Genomic DNA, 15534 nt, shown 5'->3' with positions numbered 1-15534 from the left:
AACCAAATTTGTCCAGTAACCAGAAGTCCAGTTTAACAGCTTCAAGGCTATGCCCAGGGCCATGAATATTTCATGCTGTGTCTCCGAGCATTGTGCGCTCCAGGGACTTCTATACCTCCCTCTTCTGCCTACCTCTGTAGTCGTGATGCAAGCATTGTGTGTGTGAGCGTGTGTGTGTGTGTGTGTGTGTGTGTGTGTGTGTGTGTGTGCGTGTGTGTGTGTGTGTGTGTGTGAGAGTTCTAGACTCTAGCTGGTGCTGTGACTTACGTATTGGACAAAATTATACAACAGTTATTCTGCCATCAGACCTGTACGTTTCCTCCCAAAGCTGGGCAAGGAGCCAGCACTGAGCTGTGAATCAGCTTGGGACTGACTGTAGTGTGCTCCTGTTTACTTGTTGTTGTTGTTGTGTTTTTTTTACAGTGCACAATAAAATAGAACAAGCATTACATATTCATTACATTTGCATGCGCAAGCTGAGAGAAAACAAAATATCGACAGCCGTGTAGACTTCGTTGAGAGGATCTCCACGAAGCTAAAGTCTGTGGAGAAGCTACTGTAAAGTGCAAGATATTCCAGTTCCAGTTCAGCAAATAGGCAAAAACGAATTGCATAGTGGGGTCCCTCGTGTTGTAAAACCACTGCGTGGAGGCCTGTTATTGGAATCATGACTCAGATGATTATCATCTCCTTTCATTCTAATCATCTCAATGCTGATGATGTTGACAGTGTGGATTATGATATGGTGATGATAACAAACATGGCACTAACGGTAATGATGATGATAATGAATCCGTAATAATGTTGATGAACAGCTGATGCGTAGCTCAGTTGTAATCAAGACACTGACATTAATCAGCAGATTGCATGACATCCCATCAAAAGTCATTCTGTTTATGGGCAAATATGTCTGCCTTGTTGTTGCATGGTTGCAATCAGTGCAATGCTGGAAAAAAGAGACATAGAGTTCAATTTTCTCTCCTGATAATGGCTATATTAAACTTGAACTTGCTCTCTTGTCTCTCTCTCTCTCTCTCTCTCTCTCCCTCTCTCTGTGTGTCTGTCTTGCTTGCAGATGATGGGAAACTGTCTCTGGACGAGTTTCTGGGCTTCTTCTCCGATGGCACCCTGAACGAGGAGGAACTGGAGAAGCTGTTTCACACCATTGATTCAGATAACACCAGGTACACGGCCAGCCCTCGACGGGGGGGCAGGAGCACAACACACACATACAGTACCTACACAAACACACACACACACACACACACACACACACACACACACACACACACACACACACACACACACACATACATACACACACAGAGGACTGCACCCAAGTGTCAATAAGCGGATTACGTTGATCTAGGAGAGACAAAAAGAAGTCAGAACAAGTGTGGTAGAGAGAGCGAGAGAGAGAGAGAAAGAGAGAGAGTAGAAACAGGTTAGAACGAATAAAAGACGGAAGGAGAATTACTGAGGAGACGGAGCGAGGGATGGGAGGTGAAAGAGAGAGGAGAAAGAGGAGCAGGCGCTCTATCTTTTTCATTATCAGACACTTTTCTCTGCTGGAGTGCTCTTTGTGCTGTCTGTACACAGTGACGTGTCTATAAGCCACCTGTGCGTTTTCACCTGTCTTTGTGTAGGTGTGTGTGTGTGTGTGTGTGTGTGTGTGTGTGTGTGTGTGTGTGTGTGTGTGTGTGTGTTTCAAGGAGAAAAGAGACATGTGTTATATTAATGTATTGTATATGTACAGGATGTTAGGTATAGAATCAGAATCAGCTTTATTGGACAGGTTTGCGTGAACAAACTAGGAATAGTTCATATTTTGTATGTGGGGAATTAATGCACACACATACAGTATGGGTTAATGATGGGGAGGTAGTTTCAGAGAAAATGGCAGAGAGAGAGAGAGAGAGAGAGGGAGGAGGAGAGTGTGTGTTTGCATCTACAGTGAATGTGTTTCTGAGGCACCTGCCCTAGTGCAGTGCCTGTATGCCACATATTTCTCTCCTCCTCTTAGTCTCTCTCTCCCTCCCTCCCTCCCTCCTTTCGTCCCCTCCTCCTTCATCCCTCTCTCTGTGTGTCAGTATGTCTCAGGAGGTTGTGGCTCTCCTCGGCGTGCATTGTCTTTAATCACATTTCAGAATGAATTATGTAAAGCAGGCCACGAAGCGCACAGCTGCCGAGCCCAAAGTCCCCGTCCTCCTGGTCCGGCGAAGCGCACTAAATAATGAACCAGCGCACAGCAACGACAGAGGAGGCAGCAGCCACAGCAGCAGTGCAGGAGACGGAGGGAGAGAGGAGCGAGGGAAAGAGAGAGGAGAGGAGAGGAGAGGAGAGGAGAGGAGAGGAGAGGAGAGGAGAGGAGAGGAGAGGAGAGGAGCGAGCGTGACAGGGAAGACTGTAGGTGTGGGGGAAGGGAGGAGAGAGAGAGAGTATTGATGTGCCGGAGGGGAAAGGTGTAAAAAAAGAATGGGACCGGAGAGCAGGTTTATAGGGAGGAGAACATACACATCCTTTCCAATACACTGTTCCCGCGCAGCTAGACAATAACGTTTCGTCTTCAGAATCCTCTTTTCTGCTTAGCGTTGAAGTCTTGGATCTGAACGTTCTGTCTTGTCTCGGGAACTCTCTCTGTCTTCCCCCCTTGTCCTGTCTCTTTTGTGTGTCAACCGCGTTCCTCTTTTGCTACCAGAGCTAGATATGTCCCTCTTTGTCCCCCCTGGGTCCTCTGTAGTGCTCCATGTGTCCTGTGCTGTCACTGTGCTGAGTCCTGTGCTGTTGTGTTGTTGTGTGCTGTGTCCTGTGCTGTTGGGTTGTGTTGTGTTGTTGTGTGTTGTTGTGTGCTGTGCTGTGCTGTGCTGTGTGTGTTATTGTGTGCTGTGCTGTGCTACAGTGTGCTGTGTGTGTTGTTGTGTGTTGTTGTGTGCTGTGTTGTGCTGTGTGTGTTGTTGTGTGCTGTGCTGTGCTACAGTATGCTGTGTGTGTTGTTGTGTGTTGTTGTAAGCTGTGCTGTGCTGTGTGTGTGTGTTGTGTGCTGTGCTGTGCGGTGCGGTGCTCTGTTGCTCCCCCTCAGCACTCCCCCTGGCGTTGTGCCTCTGGCAGGGCTCGTTCGCATCTGGTCAAACTCTAGCCAGAGCCAGATCCGGCTGTGATCTGGCCCATATCCGGCCTGTCTAGTCTGGTCTGATCTGGTCTGATCTGGTCTGGTCTGTTGCTGTCTATTCTTGTTAGATCAGTGGCTTCCGAAGCAGGGTTTTGTGCTCTCTCGCCGTGCATCATGGGAAAGTGAGTCCCCTCAGATACCCAGAAGATGGGCAAATAGCCGGCCTTAAAGGCGATGGCCTCTCCCTTTCATGACGAGCCCTCGGTCAGAACTCATGAGAGAAGGGCAGAGGTGACCGATGAAAGAAGCAAACAAAGGAGACGGCGTGAAAGGCAGACATGATGAAAGAAGAGTTGCAGCGGGCAGTGGACGTTCGGTCCGTTGCCGCCACGCCACGCCTCGTCTCGTCTCGCCTTTCATCCTCTTCCTCGTTTGCTCTTCATCCTCCACCCTCCCTGTCTCTATTCAGAGGGCCGCGCCATCGCTCTGTGCCCGTCACCGGCTCCGTCCAGTCAGCGCCGTTAGCTGAGGAGCGCCGGGCGCTTTGATGGGAAGGAGCAGGGACAGTAAATGACCATGCCCTCAGCGGCCTCGCCGTGTTTCCATTAACCCTGATGAATCCCGACAACAACACGGGGACCTTGGATAGTGATCATCTTCCAATTAATTTGTGAATTAATTACCTCAAATTATTTGAGAAATTAGCCTCCTTTTATATTGGCAGGAAGCTCGACAGAGACGGGGAGGTGATTGAAACTGGCCGTAGCGCGCCAGGAATGCTTGAAAGACCACGGAAAGGGTGCATTGATTTTCACGCCGTTTGCCTGGCAAACTGAGCGTGATGATGATATTGGCAGCCATCACCGTGGTGCGACAACCTGCCTTCAGGTGAACCCCCCCCCCTTCCACACAGGCTGGGGGTCCCACTGTGTAGGACTGAAAATGTGCACAATCCGCTCCATTAGCCTGTCACTCTGCAGCATTTTTCATGGCGTGCGTCGTAATTGATCGGCTTGTTAAAGCGGCTCATTTACATCTGAAGCAGAGGCTCCTCCGCGCGCCACGCCGGTGATTTATCAGCAGGCCGCTCCGTCTCTCCAGGCAGAGCTCAGACGCTCAGCCTATCCTGCAGTCCACCTCCGCATCAGTGTGTGTGTGTGTGTGTGTGTGTGTGTGTGTGTGCGTGTGTGTGTGTGTGTGTGTGTGTGTATATATGTGTGTGTGTGTATGTGTTTGCGTGTTTGAGTAGTGTGTGTGTGTGTGTGTGTGTGTGTGTGTGTGTGTGTGTGTGTGTGTGTGTATATATGTGTGTGTGTGTGTGTGTGTGTGTGTGTGTGTGTGTGTGTGTGTATGTGTGTGTGTGTGTGTGTGTGTGTGTGGCTTGGAGGGAGAGGCTACCAGTAACTCATATGATCCATATGCACGGAGAGACAGCCACAGGCTCCACCACTGGCCCCATTGTATTCCAATAATTGGACGTGAGTGCATCGTCAGTTATAAAGTGCATGTCAGAGGTTCAACTGCCCAGTGGAGGGATGTGTGGATGTGTGTGTACATGTTAGTGTGTCTGTGTGTGTGTGTGTGTGTGTGTGTGTGTGTGTGTGTGTGTGTGTGGCATGTGGAGCGTTCCTTGGGGTAGCCACTAGTGTTGTATGAGTGAGTCGATCTGTTTGGTGTTGAGGTGTGTCCTGGGACATGTGTGTGTGTGTGTATGTGTGTGTGTGTGTGTGTGTGTGTGTGTGTGTGTGTGTGTTCCTTGGGGTAGTCACTAGTGTTCTATGAGTGAGTCGATCTGTGTTGAGGTGTATCCTGGGACGTGTGTGTGTGTGGGGTGCCTTTTCCTGCCTAGCACTACTCCTGTGTTTCTTACCCCTCTCTTTCCCACTGCCTCTCCTTCTGTCCCTATGCTACCCCTAACCTGTCATCTGTTAGTAATGTTGACACCAAGGAACTCTGTGGTAAGTAGGAATCATTTTATTCTGCTAAATGAATCCATGTCAATGTTTTCATGTGCAGGTATGTCAAGCAGAATGTGTGCATGTGTGAGTCATCACTACAGAGAGAGAGCGTGTGTGTGTGTGTGTGTGTGTGTGTGTGTGTGTGTGTGTGTGTGTGTGTGTGTGTGTGTGTGTGTGTGTGTGTGTGTGTGTGTGTGTGTGTGTGCGTGTGTGCATGTGTGCGTGCGTGCGTGTGCGTGCGGTGCGTGCGGTGCGTGCGGTGCGTGTGGTGCGTGCCTGTGTGTGTGTGTGTGTTTGTATGTTTGTGTGAGTGTGTGTGTGTGAGAGAGAGAGAGAGAGAGAGAGAGAATGTATAGACAATGTGCTTGCAAATGCATGACCACAGGTAACTTGTGCTGCTGTTCGGTTCTGCTTCTTTACCTTGCGTCTGTACCGTCTGGATTCCAATCCATGTCTTTTAGGAATCATCCATTAGATCACAGGCAGTGTTTGTCTATTGTGAAAGTGTGCACTAGTCCCCATGTTGTTACACTGCTGTCTTTGTCCACAGACTACTTTGCCAAACACATGGGTGACTATGAGGGTGTTCTGGCCTCCCTGGAGACTCTCAATTTGTCCATCCTCAAAGCCATGGACTTCACCAAGAAGGTCAGTGTTTCTGTGTGTGTGTGTGTGTGTGTGTGTGTGTGTGTGTGTGTCTGTGTGTGTGTGTGTGTGTGTGTGTGTGTGTGTGTGTGTGTGTGTGTGTGTGTGTGTGTGTGTGTGTGTGTGTGTGTGTGTGTGTGTGTGTGCGTGTGTGTGTGCGTGTGTGTTTTGTCTCTGTGTCCCTGTGGAATTAGGCGAGACAACAGTGGGTAGCGTGTCCTCAAAAACATACTCACACTCAGTGCATTATTCATGTGTTTTTTTTCCCCCTGTCAAACTAAAGCTCGCTCGCTCGCACCCACACGAAGAAGAGTGTAGAGTCTGTCTAAGGGGGCTGGATCCTTACTCATCCTCACCACCGATTCACTGCACAAGAAGAGAATCTCACACACACACACACACACACAGGCGCTGCCGAGAGGGGTGTGAGATGGCGATGGCATCTGTAGATTCCTGCACTGCGCTAACGCATTAATGGATCAGCCTCAGCCCACCGCTCTTAAAATAGCGCAGCGTTCCTGCACGCCTCACTTTCATATTCTGTTTGTGTTTTTGCCGCTGCTCATTAGCGTGGGCCTGTGTGTGTGTGTGTGTGTGTGTGTGTGTGTGTGGAACGGGGGGTGCTCACCCTGACAACGTCGCTCGTCTTCTGACGAGGCCACCGAGTGATCCACTGACTGTGCTGACTGATTGACTGCTCTGCTCTGCTCTGCTCTGTCAAAGCCTCCTCCTCCACTCGTAATCTCTGTTCCACCCGTTACATCTCATTCTCTTTTTGTCACTTTCCTGCTGTGTGCTCCAGGCACTGTATAGGCATGTGACATAAATGCAGTGCGTACATACATTATATACTGTATAGGCATGCAGTATAGATGTACATATACATACTGTATAGGCATGTGGTATAGATGCGGTGCATATACTGTGCATATACTACATGCACTTTTCTCCTCTATATTCTTTTGACAGGATGCTTCCTCTTCAGGCCCATCACTATTGATCTCTCATATAAAGACATCCTATTAACACACACACATGCATGCACACACACACACACACACACACACACACACACACACACACACACATACGCATACGCATATCCTGCTCCGGGTTATTGTTATTGATGGAGGCAATCTCTGTGTGGTTGCAGCAGGTTAAGGGTTCTCTCCAGTCTCGTCAAGCGGAGGGGAGGGGGGGTGGGGGGGAGCCAAGCCGAGCAGCCAGAGAGAGAAAAATGCAGGCGTGTGGGCCTGGCCTGCCCTTGCGTTTACTCCTTAAATATTTATGGGCCATTTACAGCGCTCGCGGCTGCCGCTGAGCATCCCGTCTCATGCATCGATGTGCCGCAGTGACCTCGCCGAAGCCCCCGGGGCGGCCGCGACGGAGCCCGGAGACTCAGGGAGGACAGGGGCCACCGGAAACATCAAGCCTTCCGTTAAACTGGGCCGAGGGAGAGCAAACAAGCGCACCTCTGGAGCCTCCGAAGAGCTATTTCTGCCCCCCCCCCCCTGCCTCACGCTCCGCTGGTCGGACCCTCGATGTGGTCCGTGCGTCGACTCCCCCCTCAAGATAGCTCTTACTTTGCTTGCGCTTTGTCTCGCTTTTCTTTTTGTGTCGTCCGCTCCCTTTTCTCTTCTTCCTGTCTTCTCTCGTGGTGTCTGTTGTTTACCTTATGGATATAGTGCTGCCGCTTGCTGTTTCTGCTCTTTTCAGTTCAGAGACGCCGGCAGGGGAGAGGGAACGAGAAGAGAGAAAAAAAAACAGGCGAAAAAAATTCACTGAAGCTTCAGTTTACAGCTTGCTTCCATTGTATTCAGAAACACAGAAATGAATTTCTAAAATAAGGAGTGCATAAATCTGTGTGCGGTGTTACCATGTCAGCCTGAGAATGTGTGTGTTTGATGGAGGGAACCTGATCTAGTGGAACGTGATAGAGGAGAGAAAGGAAACAGGTATTCTGAGAATAGAGTGATGGGGAGAGAGAAAGCGATGCCGGTGGCATTCTTGCAGGAATAGTTGTAATCTGGTAGGAGTCATACACACCTACTGTATGGGTCCCCTCACAGAAAGCTGAGCTATGTCATTATTAGATACCTCAGATGCCTCCTCGGATATCTGGTTAGATGTGCGAGCAGTCTGCTACGGTTGCATGCACAAAGCTGCACTGCAAGTGTTTTTCATTCGGTTTGCAAAGCATTTTTGAAAGGTATGACTGACCATATGCAACTGTAATATAGCAAAACTAGAAGGTAGATTATATGCTATACCCCCCAACCCCCAACACACACACACACACACACACACACACACTCCTCTTCTCTTCTCTTCTCTTCTCTTCACTTCTCTCTCTCTCTCTCTCTCTCTTTCTCTCTCTCTCTCTCTCTACTAAAGCAACCCCCCTCCAAAAAAAGAAACCTCTTTGATGTCAGGAGCTAATCCCATACAGACATTCAAATCAAGACTGTCCCCATGACCAACACCCCATACCCCAGCTCCCATCCCTCCCCCTACCCAGCAGTGCCCCCTGTAGTTTGGGAGTGCTATTGAGAATAGCGTATTGTCACTGTCTTGATTACAAGTCCCTCTATCACTGGCTCATCCTCAGATACTTTTGCTAATGCAGCCCTCATAGTGGGTAGAGTGGAGGAGAAAGATAATTGAAAGGTGGAGAGAGAGAGAGATGGAGTGGCATTGAAAGAGAAGAAAGAAAAAAGAAAGAGAAAGAGAGAGAGGAGAAGACAGAATCAAACCATCAAAAACCTGAATGAAACTGGACGTTAGAGAGAGGAAGAGAAGGAGGGAGGGAGGGAGAGCGAGAGGTGGTGGTGGGAGAGAGAGAGAGAGAATAGTGTGCAGAAAGTGAAGAGAGAGACAGAGTGGCTGAAGGTGACAGAAATAGACATTGGCAAACAGCATGGAATAGAGGCAGAGTGGCAGAGAGGGTGAAGGTGTGGAGAGAGGGGAGAATTGAGGAAGAAGCCGAGATGGAGCTGAGCGAAGCCGACACAACCTGACTACAGATGACAGGAGGAGGAAGAGGGACAGACAGACAGACAGACAAGCCAACATGGAGACAGAGACAGATACAGACAGACAAGACAGAGACAGAGAGAGAGAGAGAGAGAGTAGTCTTAAGACTAATGGCTATAAGATGGTCCTCTGTGGTCCATAAGAGAGGAGGCCCTGAGGTCCGTACTGGATTATGGGGGGCATTAGGAATATTGACCTCACGTTGTAGACTTCTCTATCACTCATCATTCATCCCTTTCTCTCTCTCTCTCTCTCTCTAGCTCTGTCTCTTGCTGTCCATCCACCTCAGATCCATCTCCCTCTCTGGGGACAGAGGGGGTTACTGCTACTAATTACTAATGTAAATGTGATATTTCCATGCTGCTCATGAATTATTCATTGTGCTGACAGGTTGCGTATCAATTAGTGCCAGTGTGTGTGTGTGTGTGTGTGTGTGTGTGTGTGTGTGTGTGTGTGTGTGTGTGTGTGTGTGTGTGTGTGTGTGTGTGTGTGTTTGTGTGTGTGTGTTTGTGTGTGTTCCTTTGTTTTGCCTGTTGAAAGTGGCCATGTGCCATGTGGAAATGAATCCCTGACAAATGCCACCGAGCTTACTGTGTGTTATTAGTGATTAGTGCACAACTGGAGCTGATGAGTTGGACAGTAACCATGTGTGTCTTACTGGACATGTGTTTTTACTGTTTGGATGAGTTGGACAGTAACCATGTGTGTCTTACTGGACATGTGTTTGTACTGTTTGGATGAGTTGGACAGTAACCATGTGTGTTTTACTGTTTAGAAGTGGCATATAACACTGTGTCTGTGCCAGCCTGCAGTGGATTCTTCTAAAGATGGATGCTGGTACTCAGTGCATAGCTTCGTATGTGATCCTCTGGGGACGGTTGCTTGGTTTCGTGTTGCCTAGGCGTTACGAACATCCCTTGTGCGTATGCCCTTGGTATTTCCACTCCTCACAGGTGTGTGGAATCACCTTTAACTGACACTTGTGTCCAGATTTTTCACATATTTGTGAGCATCTGGCAATCACCATGTTGGTGTTCCTCGGGCTCAGAGACTCTGGAATCTTCCATGTCTTCCCCACCTCTCACCCCCCCACCACCACCACCACCCCCCTCCAGCGAGGTCCTCATTAAGTCCCACTTCCACTGTCTCTGACAACCTGCTGAACAAATGAGCTCAGCCAGAAAGTGCTGGTGTCAGTGAGCTCGGTCAACAGTCTCTCCCTCCCTCTCTCTTTCTCTACCCACCCCCCCTCTCTCTCTCTCTCTCTCTCTGCTTTTGCCCTTGAGTGTGAGGAGAAGCTGAAGAAACAGGATTAAAACCTGTCAAAGCAGATCCAGTAGAGGTTGAAGAAAGGATAAAAAAATGCCCCCAAACTCACTGTCTCCCCTTGTAGTCGTCCCAGAGCCTCTCGTCTCCTCTTCCCAAAACACTCCCAGATGAGCTCTTTGCTCTGCGCTGATGTAGCCACGTCTGACTCCAGACTAGAACAGGAGTGCACCGCGTTCACTGTCTCCTTCTACTCCGCCAGTGACACCGCCTTTTATAAAGGTGCTGCCTTTTCTCTCCCTCCTCTCCCCCTCTTCTCTCTCTCTCTCTTCCCCTCTTCTCTCTCTCTCTATCTCTCTTTTCTCTCCCTCTCTTCTCTCTCTCTCTTTCTCTCTCTCTCTCTCTCATTCTTTCTCTCTCTCTGTCTCTGTCTCTCTCCCCCCCTCTTCTCTCCCCCCCTCTTCTCTCCCCCCCTCTTCTCTCTCTCTGTCATTGTCTCTCTCCCCCCTCTTCTCTCTCTCTCTCTGTCTTTGTCTCTCTCCCCCCTCTTCTCTCTCTCTCTCTCTCTGTCTCTGTCTCTCTCTCTTTCTCTCTCTCTCTCTCTCTCTCTCTCTCTCTGTCTCTGGTGTCCTGCGTGCTCTTGCGAGGACTCGGCGGGCCCATCTGGGCCGCTAGGATATGCATGAGGAGACGCGAGGAGGCGCGAGATGGGAGGAGACGCACGAGTGAGACGGGACGAGACAGGAGCCTGTCTAGCAGTCTGTCTCGCTCAGCCACGCTGACAAATCCGCTCCTGAGCGCCACTCATTTGCCACCCTCACGAGGCTGGCACTCTGGACGGGCACTCCGGGCAGCAGGGACAGTTTTATTTATTTATTTATTTTTTTTACCTGAACAGGTGCTTAACGCCTGAATGTTTCAACAGCAAGAGCAGAAAAAAAAAACTGCTCGCCAGCAGTTCTGCAAGCAGGTGGGCGATTTCTATTTATAGTCTAGTCTAGTTATTGCTTAATAATAAAAGGCAGTGGTGAAAGTCACACATATAGAAAAACACACACACACACACACACACACACACACACACATATGTACAGTACATACTCACTCTCACAGATGCTCACGCACTCCCAAACAGATGATGATGTACATCTGGATGCATTAGAAGTGTAGACAGCCATCATGGTCTGTGCAAATATGGAGAATTCTGGGGACTGTTTTGTGAACATGTTTTAATTGGCTCTTTAGCAGGTGGAAGCCACTAATGGAGGTTCCCAAGGGAGGAAAATGGGGGGAGGTGAGTGTGTGTGTGTGTGTGTGTGTGTGTGTGTGTGTGTGTGTGTGTGTGTGTGGAGGGGGGGGGGTAAAAGAAAAGGCACGAATTCATTATATGCAACTCCTCTTCCTGCTGTCTGTCCTGTATGCACTCCATTTTAATGAGCCTCTCTCATTAACTGGCTCTTAGGCGAGCTGGAGTGAACATGCAGACACACACACACACACACACACACACACACACTCACACTTATGCATACACAGGCAGAAACACACACACACACACACACACACTCACACTCACACTCACACTCACACACACATACGTTCAGATGCCTGGACCGAATGCAAACTCACACACATATTCAGACGTGTGGACCAAAGGCAGACACACACACATTCTGAAGCCTGGAAAGAACACACTTAAAAGCACACACACACACACAAACACACACACACACACACACTTGGAACACACTCACACAGTCACACCATGTTCCCTGACTTCAAATGCACTAGCCAATGAGCTCGGTTCTCTCCCCCATCAGCCGCGTGGCGGATGGCGGATATGTGAGGGAGATTTTCTCACTCATGACTGGCCAATGTCACACATCTCCTTGGCTGCTTCATTCACGCATTATCTTTTGATATCGCTCATTCCCCGGCCGCCAAAACTGATCCCAGGCCTCTGATTTCCACATCACTACTCATTTTCATGCTGTCCACTCAGCTCCAGCGCTCCTCTCTCTCATTTCACACAAATGATGTGGCGGATGCTTTCGGTGGTCCAGCTGTGACCGCCGTCCAAATAAGCCGAGGGGGAAGTGTAGTGAACACCAGGCGTGAACCAATCAGATCGCTGAAGGTTAAGGGTCTGGCTGGAACCAGTGGTGGCAGTGTCATTTGTGCAGCTTTCACTTCAGGTTCACGGCCCTTTCCAAACACACACACACACACAGAGACACACAGACTCAGACACACACACACACACACACACACACACACACACACACACACACACACACACACATAGTTTTGGTATTGGACCAGGACTCGACACACACAAATGATGCACAGTGACAGAATAGATGCAGGCTCTGTTCACGGTTCCCTTCCCACACAGACACACAGAGATCCTGATTTGGTACTGAATCAGCAACCAGCTCCAGTTCCCAAAAAAGCCTCTTCATGACAACCGTAGATTCAGCCAGCACTGAGGTGAAGCACTAGCAGCTGTTGGGGTCAAAGTAAAGTGTCTGTGTGTGTGTGTGTGTGTGTGAGAGAGAGAGAGAGAGAGTGAGAGTGTTTGCACGTGTGTGTGTGTGTGTATGTTTGTGTGTGGGTGCGGGTGTGTGTACAGGTGTGTGTGTGTACAGGTGCGTGTACAGGTGTGTATATGTGTGTGTGTGTGTGTGTGTGTGTGTGTGTGTGTGCGTCTCAGCCCTGCTCTCCATCACCCCTGTCTCCACTTCTGGTGATTGACAGGCCCAGACTCTGTGGGAGCTATCTGCTTGCTTCCTGCTAGTTTTAACCCCCCCCCCCGCTTCCATCCCCCGTGCCCTGAGGCCCTGATATCTGTCACATCTGATCCGCTGTAATCCAGCGGCACACTGTCAGGCAGGCATCAAGCCCAGTGCCAGCCTTCGCCATTGCCAACAGGACGGTGGGGGGGGCGGGGGGGGGGGGGGGGGGTTCGGAGCAGGCGGGTGAGGGGGGGGGGTGAGGTGGGCACTGCAGCTGGAGCACTGCGGCGGGGCGAGAGAGGGGAGGGCATGGCTGCCCGCTGCCAAGTGCTCCACGGCAAGTGCTCTCTTGCCCGCCTGTCGCGTTCGCTCGCATCGATTCTCATCATCACGTCCGCCTCTCGCCGTTCGGTCACTGTGCGAACGCACAGCTGAGATTATTCACGTATATGATGTGCGAGGCCATAAAATATGCATGAGCGAGAAACAACTCAGAGAGGTGATTTATTCAGGCAATATAGCCATCTCCACACTACAGCATGCTTTTGCGCTTTTTTCTCTCTCTCTCTCAGGGCCAGATTCAGTGTGACAGTCAGGCTCCCCGAGGTCTGAGGTTGCCTTGTGATTTCTTTGATACTGTGTCGTTGTTCGTTCTTTCTTCTCCTTCATTTTTATTCATAACAAGGTCTGTGATCTCCCAGCCTGTTTGCTCTGCAGATTGAGCATACTGTCCTTGATACACGCTTGGACTCCAAGGCCCCGAGAGAGTGTGTGTGTGTGTGTGTGTGTGTGTGTGTGTGTGCATTTTGTGTTAGTGTGTGTTTTTTGTGTTTGTGTGTGTGTGTGTGTGTGTGTGTGTGTGTGTGTGTGTGTGTGTGTGTGTGTGTGTGTGTGTGTGTGTGTGTGTGTGTGCCATTTGTCGTTGGCTAAGGCCACACAAGTCAAACATTCTTGCAAAGCAATTGGATTGCCACAAGGAGAAATCTTGATTTCCCCAACTGTTCTTCGGCCCCATGATTCATCTGTTTGATAAGGTATTTTCCAACCACACTGCTCACCTGTATGGCTCAGGCGTCTTATGAAACTAGAGGTGCTAAATGGCCCTCGGAGTGGTTGGGGGGGGATTGGTTGCTGTTAGAGGGGGAGTGAGACATGCTATTTCTGGAGGCTTTCATCCCTTCCTCCATGGCGTCTCTGTGGCTGCGTTGCCTGCCTCCCGGAGTGATATTAGATGGATATTAGCCATAGGCCCCCTGGCAGCGCTAGTGCGGCTCCCGCTAGCTGCGCATCGCTTCAAACTCCAGGCAAGCCGTTGACAAGTTGAGTTTCCCTGGTAACCGAGGCGGGCTGCCGAGAGATGCAAGCGACTACAGTACAAACAACCCCAGATGCATAAAAATAAGGAGTGTGTGTGTGTGTGTGTGTGTGTGTGTGTGTGTGTGTGTGTGCTACTTGGCCTAGATCAGACATGTGCCTCAGCTCTCTGGAAATGGTGTTTTAACCACAAAACCAGAAAAACAACCCTAACCACAAAAAATCCAACAACTGGATATATTTTTGTTGGCTTTGTTGTGAACATGAGACATGTTAGCTCCTCTTTTTCTGAATGACAGCTTGTGAGCCAGCAGGCTAGTGTCAAACTGGGAACAGATCATCGTGACATCGTGACATCGTGCCACGACAGACTCGAGCCGTTCTTCTTCTACAACCATGTAACAGCCACATGCCACGTATGTTTGCAAGTGATTTCTTTTAATGATGAAGCATTCACGAGTGATCAGTCGGGGATTTATAGTGTAGCAGCTAATGAATGTGTGTGTGCTGCAGCCGGATGTTAATGATGTCGATCCTCATCAGGGGGCTGACTGAACAACACATGAGCAAGCGCGGAAGGAAGTGGAGTTCTACTCCATAAAAGCCCAACGGAGCTAGCGGCGAGTGAAATAGGCCAGCAAGGTCCAGCAAGTCCTACAGTACGTGCCGCCCAGCGCTATTGAAGAGAGAAAGTGCCTTTAGAAAAACATCATAGTGCTGCCGTGTGCTAGTCTCAATGGAGAGCTATCTGGAAGATGGATTTGTTGTAATAAACACCCTGTTCCTCCACGCAGGCTAGCTGTGATGCTGCTGCTGTGATACGAGCCTGTGCAGACTGTGGCTCTAATTGGAGGTTATTTGATTTGAATCCCAGTGTTCCTAATAGGGTGAGCAGCTGGGGGAGGGGTGATGGGGATGCTTTGGAATATGTTAGTTCATTCAGTAGATCACTCATTATTTCCGGTGATGCAGGGAAGGTTCAGAAGGTGATTGTGTGTGTGTGTGTGTGTGTGTGTGTGTGTGTCTCTGTGTGTGTGTACAGTATGTGTGTGTCTCTGTGTGTGTGTGTGTGCGTGTGTGTGCATTTGTAATAAGGGGTGTGTTAGACTAAGTTGTATTTTTCTCTGCATACGCTCGTGTATTAGTGTTTAAGCTGGTACCGTGACATCCTGTCTGTGGAAGATTGCCTTGTGATGAGCTGAACAGCAGTGTGGGGGATTACTGGCGAACCAAAGATCCCCGTTAATAACTAAACAACATGTTACATGATGTTAACCTGATTCTCTCTTCTTCATTTTTCTTCTCTCAATGTCACACACCTCACACACACACACACACACACACACACATACACAGACTCACATCGTACACTAAAATAGAAACTGTGCACATCGGCAAACCCATCTGAAGGAGTTTTACTGTAAGTCTGGTGGCTTCGTGCACATTACTGCATATGCGCCCTGTGGCCTGACCG

The 15534-nt window shown here is 49.5% G+C and overlaps 1 protein-coding gene across 1 annotated transcript in view; it reads left to right on the top strand.

The window, feature by feature from the left end:
- Positions 1–15534, top strand: part of necab2 (N-terminal EF-hand calcium binding protein 2) — an 80154-nt gene that overhangs the window by 26520 nt on the left and 38100 nt on the right. Inside the window, exons 3-5 of the mRNA XM_062548186.1 lie at positions 1076–1184; positions 5042–5067; positions 5618–5715. Of these exons, the coding sequence (XP_062404170.1) occupies positions 1076–1184; positions 5042–5067; positions 5618–5715 (233 nt within the window). The remainder of the gene's footprint in view (positions 1–1075; positions 1185–5041; positions 5068–5617; positions 5716–15534) is intronic.

The sequence above is a fragment of the Sardina pilchardus genome, chromosome 10 (assembly GCF_963854185.1).
Source record: "Sardina pilchardus chromosome 10, fSarPil1.1, whole genome shotgun sequence".
In the NCBI taxonomy this organism is placed as follows: Eukaryota; Metazoa; Chordata; class Actinopteri; order Clupeiformes; family Clupeidae; genus Sardina; species Sardina pilchardus.
The sequence above is the reverse complement of the archived record's forward strand: the minus strand, read 5'-3'. Positions and strand labels throughout refer to the sequence as shown.